Raw genomic sequence first — 9,911 nt, forward strand, 5'->3', positions numbered from 1 at the left:
GACCCATGGTTTCTTTCACAAAGTTGATCGTTATGACCAGTAAAACACGATTAAACAAATAAAAAAAAATTTGTTTCTTTGACCTTGATTTTCAAGTTCGAGGTCAATTTTGCGGAAAGTTTTTTATGTAAATTTCCACCAAATCGTAGGTATAGGATCACGTTATGGTGGCCGTGACATATAATTTTGTGACACCCTGTACATTGATAGGAAACATTAAACTGGTGCTAACGCCGCTAAGATTCATATACCGCATAAAAATAAATCGCACAAAACCAATCCCACAAAAACAAAATCGCATAAAAATGGACCGCACAAAAACAGGTTTTACGTGTTCATAACTTCAAGCTCGGGATTTTGTTAACACTTCTACACCACACAGTTAGGGCTCCTTATACAGTCTTCATGGTTGCAATTAAAGTAGAATTCATTTAATTTAGTCTGAAATCTTGCTCTTGAGGTTTGTCAAAACTTTTGTACTCGAAATCTAATTATTCTCGCTAGGGTGTTCTATCGAATTTCTTTAAAATAACTTATCGATACTCCCGTTGTATATTTCGGCCTTCTGTCGTGCACAAAAGCGAGAATGGGCTGGGTTAATCGACGACCAAAAGTTTAAAGTTCATTATTTGCGTCATGTAAGGCTGGACTACCGGGAAAACCGCGTCTTCCAAGATTCTCGTGCCGCAGTATGCGACGGTCGCGTTTTTGCGACCTTTTCGCGTTAGGAAAAATACAGTCGCGCACTTTCGAATATTTTTGGAAGCCTGCCACATCGATCCTTCGATCGACACTCGTCGGGTCACGCTCGAACCACCCCTGTTCGCTACTAAAGGGAAAGGGTTGTTCCACCGCAGTATTCGCTATCGGAACTAATAAGGAGATTTCTTAAAAAATGATAGCTTTACTGATACTAAAATTCGGACAAAATTAACAAAAATATTTCATCGTTTCACAAGTAATATTATATTTTCCGATTCAGATGAAATATTTAAATGGCAATACCGTCCAACTTGGTAATTATTTTCAAAATGTTTGCACGAAGGAACACCCTCTGCAAGGGGTAAAATTGCGAAAATTCGCGAAACTTTCCGCGAGTGGTTCACCTTGAAGATTTCCGCGAGGAACGTGAACATTAATATTTATTCAGACGAGGAGGTCGTGGCTATCTCGAATCTATGCTCGAAAATGTACGTAGCCGTGACGTCGTTTACTTTGCAAACATAGATAAAATTCAAAGGGGATTTATCAGGGGAAAACAGGTGCTCCAGGAACACGCGTGACTCGTGATCAAGATAGTCCCTATTATTCTGATATAATTCCTGATAAATTAAACTAATAGTTCTAGCAATTAGAACCGTTGGATAATTTTTTAAACAATTTTAACTCTTTGCGGCACAGGAATTCAGGTCATAAAATAGACCCACGTTGCACAGGAATTTTATTGCGTTTTAAATCAGACAAAATTGTTATATTTTTATTAATAAAGGTATCGCACCTGTACACATGCAGCTATTGCAAAATTTCGAGGAGGGATCAAAAGTGTCCCACCATGCATTACGGTTCATCAAAAAGGTGAGACACTTTTAATCCCACCGTGCCCCAAAGAGTTAATCGAAGATAACAATGTTTGACACATTGGTCGGAACGACTGCCGCTCAGAAATGGTCTAACACAGCGTAATACGGCATAATACAGCATAATACAGTATAATACAGGGCAATGGATCTTAAGGTACCATCCTGTACCCTCAGGGGCTGTAGCTATGTTTGATTGTAGCTATGTTTGATTGTAGCTACAGTACGGGCTTAGCGATCCCGAGGTACCCGAGCTATTGGGGAGGGAAGAGGAGGGTGCAGTGGGGCCCAAACAGACGTGTAAGAAATAATGTAAAGCATTGCGAATGGCAGAAAGATCGATACGGAAGAAAAAACATAATTATGTGCAAGACATAAAACAGATTATATTCCTCTATAAAATAAAGAAACAAACAATTTCAAAGGTGAGGCAATAGTTAAAATTAATCTGGATAGAATACATAATGATTGTAGTAGATTGCCTGGCGGCCATATTGTTTTTGAGCCAAGATGACGCGCAATGGAGAAAAGAACATGGAGGCAATCTTTGGAAATATAGGTTAGGTTTAGGTGTGACTCCAAAGTCACGTGGGGTTATAAAGTGGCAATGGGTAGCCATTTTTTTCTATCTCTTTGAAGATATTAGGTTGTCCCAGAAGTTTCTTTCGCTTTATTAATAAGTAATACATGCACAATATTTTATGTTTTATGTTACATTACTGAATTGTGCACGATTCATTTTGCTCCATTGCTGTTACAACGTGAATATCTATGAAATTAGATTGTCTATTTATATAAACACGGTCGCATAAAATAATCGAGTGCAACTCGCGAAAGAAACTTTCGGGACAACCTAATGTTATACATATAGATCAAGTTTTTGAGACGCTTCAGCTTCGGAATTGATTCGTTCGGTATTCGAAACCGATACGGCGCGCACGAAGAGGTTAAGGTGAACGAATTCCACGCCTGTCACCGCTCGAACTGTACTTTTACGCGACGGAACTAACCTCTCTATCTCGAAGATGTTGACATTGGATGCGCCATAAGGGATGGCGAAAAAAAGGAACGGAGTTAAACGCGCGAATGTATGTCAAATTTCACCGAGTTTCCAATTGCGGCAGGCCAATTACGATGCGTTGGATATATTTGGCCTGACTGGTTAACCTCGACGTAAATACTTGCACAATATTGCAACTAAACGAGTGCAGATCTTTTCGCGCGGCTCTTCAAACAGAAGTCGCTATCCTTTTCGATCTAGGTACTTTTCTAACGAGTTAGAGGGTTCTTAACACTGGGTTCACCGAGGTTTCTCACCAGATTTCTATTACTGAAGTGATATGTACTTTAATAAGCGAAGTCGATTTACTAAAATCATTCAGGATGCATAGAATGCTTTCTGTAAAAGCTCGTGAATGTAGAATGACCCGCGCTCCATGAACCTAGCGTTAATTAACCCTTTGCGCTCGGGTGGCGCCTCTAGGGCGACGTTGTAATTTAAAAGCGATTTTGTGAACGTACAATTTCAATTTCACTTATATCGGAATACAGCTAATTATTCATTGAAATGATAATACATCGAGTCGTGAACGTTCGTGGATGTTTCTATTCGAAGTAGAGTTTTTGGTTCCACAGAAATTTATTATGAAGATGGACTGGATTTGATTCCATAGAAAAATGCCTCGAGCGCGAAGGGTTAAAGTTAGAAAATGCAGAGATAACTATAAGAAACTTATCTACAGGAAACAATAAAATTCTTCGATTAAGGTACTGCAACGTTCCTGATTCTATCAATTTTTAATATCGAAGAGCGATACCAGAGTCCCGTTCACGCATTTGTGCACTCGGCAATTTCTCACAAAGCAACGTGCGAGGTTGGACACGCTTCGAAGTGCGTATCGTCCGACTGAATGAAAATAAAAAAATAAAATGGCAGACGGGAGTCGTTCCCACAGGTTGAGTCAGACGGATGCGACTTTAATCTGCCTCTCGAGTGCACGCGCTATTATGGAACTAATTAATCGTTTCGAAGAACATCAGGTGAGACCACTCCACCCGGTGTCCCTGAAATTTCCTGTCGATTCACAGATCCCACTGCGATAAATGATAACGCTTACTAACTACGATATCATTGAAATCGCACGGTAATCTGGAACTTCGACTAAGGATCTTGAAAATAATTTTATTTCCAAGATTCTTAGGCTTTCTTCGAACAAACAAACATTCGATATCGAGAAACGATCTCAAACGACGGCTTCCTGTATTTGGAACGATTCCAACGGTTTGCAAACACTCCACATGCGCATTAAATCGATCGCTGTTGTACAGTTGGCTATTAGGAACTTACTACTGGTGCAAATCGAATGCCGGAGTGGCACGATTTCAGATAACGCAGCGCGATTTAATGATCGACCCAATTTCTGGATGAATAACAATGTTGTACGAGAGGTTTCCTGTGTTCTCGTGTCGCGATAATCGATAGAAACAGCAGCCATCGTCAAGGTCGATCGTTCGATCATTAGTCATCACAGACATCGCAATTCTTCGGTTTTCCTTATCGTTGCAATGTTTTTGCTATCGTCTAAGCTTGATAAACTATAACGAGCAAGCTTCGTTTAACGTTATCGTCGTTCATAGTTCTTAACGTATATTTCAAATAAAATTACACGTATATAACGAACGATAGCTCTTTCATGAAAAATGCTCAACTTTTCATTATAAAAAAGAATGTATATGTTGCGAACATCTAATATTCGCACGAAAGTAATTATAGGGGAATTTTAAAACTGATAAAATAGTAAATTGCTTCGGGCGCTAGTTACAGCAGCGAATACATAGTATATTTGTCTGCATTGTTCCAGCATTTACATATATATATATATGTATAGAGTCGCCGGATAACGAGGAGTTCCTCTTAACTACATAATTACATAACATAATAATTGGTGGAATAAAGTTAGCCGGGGAAACTGGTACATAACTTTCTACAAACGGGAACTCCTAACTCATTATATCATACTATTACAATCGCCGGCGAACCGTTAAATTTCTTTCTTTCGTTAACTTGAAATATTATGTTTATTGCGTTTTATTGCAATTATTTCTTTATCGCATCTCGGAACCGTTGATAAAAAAAAAATTCATTGAAAAAAAAATTGTACTCAACGAAAACGTCTACGTGTATTTTGTAAGGTCGAGCACAGGTTGAGAAACTCTGTTGGACGTGTAATTTGCAAAAAGAATTATTCAAACCACGTAAACTGGCAATCAAGAGACTCGTTTCGATTTTAATCAGTAGCAAACCGGCAGAGAATTGAAATCAATTACACGCTCGAGTTAATTTTATAAAGGCACAATACATTCCTCAAAACCTACAGTGGGTGTAGAATGTATTCGTACACCGATCGGTTTCCCAAAAAACTTTTGTGTGAAATTGTAGTTTCTTAAGTTTTTTTTTTTTATAATCAACGATATTTTACATATTCTCGGAAATCTCTAAGATAGACACAATCCAAACGACATTTACTAGTTAATATAATTTGTGAAATCAACAAAAAAGTGCGAAAAGTGGGTAAAAGTATAGAAGCAATAAGTATTTGTACGATTCTTACGACTAGACTGCGGATCCTTATGCAAAATAAAAAATCTTCGCGAACGTGCCTAGAAAAATTGAACCTAAATAGGAATTTATTTTATTCCGAAAATATTATAACATGAACGTTACTTTCGATCTTTTTTATATTCTTGCATATTGTTTGCATTTTGTAATTTCTTCCACGTTCAAATTTCCTATAAATTCATAAAGATCCGCAGTCTATCTATGACGAACCATTTACAGTAGAGTTTGTAACGTAAACACATTAGTTCATTGCTCTGTACGAATTAGAAAACGATCAAATTTCCAGGAAATTACTTTTAAAAATGGCTCTAATAGAGGAATTAAAGAAGATCTCACTTCGAATAACTAATAATTTAGTTAATTTAACGCCTAGAAGAATTGCAATAATTATAAAATCAAAAGGAAATCCCACGAAGGAAGTATTATATACTCGTAAATTAATGTAAATTTCTTTTTTTTTTTTTTTTTAATGAAGTTTTAAAAATTAAACAGTTGTGCGAATACTTATTGCTTCAACATTTCGTAACTTACATAAATAGCTATTTTTTTTGTACTTTATGTATTCTAGAGATTTCCGAGAATATGTAGAATGTCATTGTTTATAAAAAATAAGTTAATAAATTCTACACCCACTGTACGAATCTAACTGAGCAGAAAATTCTACGAACTTCCCAGCTTCGAGTTTGGTAATGTTTGATAACAGAAATGGGTGACAGAACTTTTCGTTAGGGACTAAAACAACTTAACTCCAAAACTGAGCCGCGAATGAAAGTAAATTTGGATAGTATTCGTGAATATGTAGTGGTCAAACGATCGAATAACGCGACAAGTGTTAAGTTATCGTATTTTCCAACCATGTCGGGACTAAATTTTAACTTTGAGAAATTTTCACGAATTTTTACCGAAGAAACGATAATTCGAGACGTCGATAAATGACGCGACGAAACACCAGCAAAAAAGTTGCCGATACATCGTTTATGCGAAATCGCGTTTCCACGTTCGTCTGATACGCAACAATGTGAACGCTCGGCACATTACAACGCGAAACCTTCACCTACGCGAGCGGCGCGCATAACCGTATCAACACGAGCGGCGTCAACGTTTCCTCGCCGTCGGGGCACGGTGTCATTGAGCCTATCTCGAATCCTACACTACATCGAATAATAATTCACGCCCAGGGCGCGAACCAATGAACCGCTGGAACCCGCTAACTCGACAATTTTATCGAATTAAACTTGTTTTCGAATGAAATTTAGTAGTCGGCGAACCAAACAGGAAAGAACGAGATACCTCGGAGCGAGCGCGTTCGACTGACTACGACCAATCATAATTTCGTAGTTTAATGTATCAAACGTTCCGAAGATTCGTATGGGGAGCGATTTGATCATGGCTTTATTCGATGTAATTTATTGAAAAAACAATGTAGCAAACCGCGATTCTTACATGTCATGTTTACTTAAAGTTTGATAATAGCACATTTAATATCACAGAATAATGATAACCTTTCTTTGAGACTTCTGGTCTTTGACTGTGAAGCTTCTCAAAAATCTATGGTACATCATTATACCATACACAAATCTCTTACTATTTGAAACATAATTTTGTAACACCTCATCATATTGATCATAACTGAGGGCCTATGGCTCTCAAATCCTCCAAAGAACAATCATACCACCCAGTGAGGTTTCAGGGCACTTAATCATGTTTTTGTTTAATATAATTTATCAGAAAATAATGCTCTAAACCGCACTTCTCTGTTACGATTAATTCAGAAGTTATATTCCTTTAAGGGAGGAGTCTGGTCCATGTAATGTATTTTTCTAATGCATATAATTTCCAGATATAATTAATTTTTGTTATTGAAACTTTTTTTACGTATAAAGGGACGTTCAAAGAAGAAAATTTGACAGTGTAGATTTAATTTGAATGTATACGTATACATATATACTATATGTGTACATATACGTACATAGTATATATGTATACATTCAAATACATGTATATATATATATACTATATTTGAATATGTACAGATACGTATATAGTATATATGTATACATTCAAATACATATGCATATATAGTATATATGTATACATTCAACTACTACATATTACATGCATTAGAAAAATACATTAGCCGGACCAGACTCCCCCCTTTGAGTACAAGAATATCATACTTGTAACGAATATAATTTATAAACTAACATTATACAGAATTGCACTAAGAATAAATTATATTAACTACAAACAGCCTTTTGGTCCCTTTCAATATAGAGTTCAGTTACCTTGGGTGATCAAAAAGTAATGATACTCTTCTTGAGTATCTCTCATAAACCAAACCTGATACAAGTTTGAAACGGACCAAGTCCACATAAGACTGAGAACACAAGTTTTAAAAATGAACTCATATTAAATCGTCAACACGCTTATTACGTATGTTTGTAAGCTAGCAATGCAGCGTGGCGCAAAGAAATGAATTTCGCAACGTGTTAAACATTCATCGGTAAAAGAAACATTTATTTGCATTCCGTTGGATTGTATGGAAATGAGGACAATTTGTTTGTTAGATAAATACCTGTCATCGTGGAGGCGCTTCAGATCGGTCATCTCGCGCTCAAACTTAAATTTTGACACCTCGCAGAGCAGGGCGTCCCGTTCGCCGATGACCTCCGTGAGCTCGCGTTGCAATCTCTCGATTTCGGCATACTGCCGGCTGATTAGTTGATTCTTCTCCTCGAGGATGGTCTCGACGTCGGGGTCCAGGAGACCGGTAGGGTCACCGACACTACCCAGTACCGCACTCATACCGTTTGTTTACTTTCACTGAGGCGCGCACACACACGTTTTCGGAGTTCGACACTGTCTACGATCGGTGCCTGCTCGCCTCGCGAAAACGTTTCGTCTACGGGCGATCAGCGTAATCACTAACCGCACGCGCGTCGTTTATCAGCATGCGGCACACGTACGAACGCCCACGGCCCCATACCAGCGCTAATATCACACAGAACGGACGGTTTGTCCGTGAAAAATTCACGATGATCCATCGACGACGCAGCACCGTTTCATCGCGTACTCGCCATCTTGCGTCTCTTGCCACCTCTCGCGAGTGCCAGTTCCGATTCCGCTGGATCGTTTGTCCAGAAATACGCGCCAGCCGCGCACGCGCAACGCACTGGAACTGGAGTGGCGCCGCCGGCGGGAAACGACACTTATACAAATCGTGTGCAATGTGCATCCATTTTGTGCGCACATATAAATGCTATCTTGAAATAAAGCATTTGAGTACACCACAAAATATTTTATAATATCCAACAGTCACCAGAAATTAAAATCATTTAAAAACACGCTCTAACTAAAATTTATTAAAGATATAAATTATAACCGAGCATCCCACGAATACTGTTCATCCTGTCTCATGATACAATTTTAACGGTGCATTTTGATTCTTATGAAATATTTACATTCTTTGTTCTCGCAATACTATAAATTAGTCATTATTTCTATTGTAATCGTAAGGTTAGAAGTTTGAAACTTTCACGGTATATTTGAGGTTATCTAGGATGCAACGCCATAATTCTGTCATTTGCATAACCACCAAATTCATTTTTATTTTTCTGGTAGATATACCAACTGCGGAGTAATGAATTAAATTTTTGTTTTGTACGTAAGGTTATGTTAGCTCGAGCTGATTCTTACCATGATTATACACGTACATAATTTCATTCTTAGTTAATTTCATATCGTGTTTGATATTCGTGATCGCGCGGTTTGTGCTCGATTTGCGATACGATAAATGTATCGGGAACGTTGGAAAAGTTTTCGATCGAAATGGCATTAAGCAAAAAGAGTCAGAAATTGAAATGTGCAAGTCAGGCAGAGATTCTTCGATCGCATCAAAGAGACGAAGACTTCGTCAAACACATGCGAGAGAAAGTTATAGATCTTCTGCAGATCGTTGGACGAAGAACGGGTACCTTATCCTTAGTTAACTCCGATGTACCGTTTAAACTGATTTACTTCTTTTTTACGTCGGGAATGGGAAATCAAACTCTAGGCGAAGAATATACTGGAATAGTGCAAGCCAATTTAGAAGCTCGCAAAGTTCCATCGTTACTTGTATGTACTCAAAGTACTAATGTAAAATGTATGACACCTTGTTAATATTTGACATTTACATGTTATTTAGGCAAGGGTACTATCGGTGATTTTAGAATGCTTAGGGGAAAAGGCATTGTTAAAAATATTAAAAAGGTTACAGGCATCTGTTAATCATCCCCATAGCGAATTGACCCCTGTAGCTGTTACCTTTTTAAATTCATTTATATCAAAAATGTCTACTATGTTACCTATTTTTATACTGATTCATAAGGGATTATTTTATATGTACGGTCGCTATTATAGCCTAGGTAAAAGATTAACAGGAATCGATTATGCAAAGGTAATTTTTGAACAACAGGTCTTTTTTTCTGAGATAAATCGATTTGTCATCTATAATTATTTCTAAATTTGAAGGTGTATGGTCATCGTCCAACTGATAGTATCAGTTGGGGATTAAGGTTATTGGGAATTGCTACACTTGCAGAATGTGTATTAAAAATTTGGCAGAACACGTATAATGATAACCGTAACAATAACTACCAATCATTAAATGAGAAGTACACTAGATCAATGTGCCAGTTGTGTCTTGAAAGAGTGCCAACGACTACCACACCTTG

The 9,911-nt window shown here is 37.6% G+C and overlaps 1 protein-coding gene across 1 annotated transcript; it reads left to right on the top strand.

Annotated features, from left to right (window-relative positions):
* Positions 1–8,512: 8,512 nt before the first annotated feature.
* LOC128882417 (peroxisome biogenesis factor 10) lies at positions 8,513–9,906 on the top strand (the record flags this gene model as incomplete). The annotated part of the gene is made up of 3 exons (XM_054134015.1): positions 8,513–9,312; positions 9,383–9,634; positions 9,709–9,906. Coding segments are annotated over exons 1-3 (738 nt in total), but the record flags the coding sequence as incomplete, so codon positions are not given.
* Positions 9,907–9,911: the final 5 nt, after the last annotated feature.

This window comes from Hylaeus volcanicus, unplaced genomic scaffold (genome assembly GCF_026283585.1).
Source record: "Hylaeus volcanicus isolate JK05 unplaced genomic scaffold, UHH_iyHylVolc1.0_haploid 11666, whole genome shotgun sequence".
Classification (NCBI taxonomy): Eukaryota; Metazoa; Arthropoda; class Insecta; order Hymenoptera; family Colletidae; genus Hylaeus; species Hylaeus volcanicus.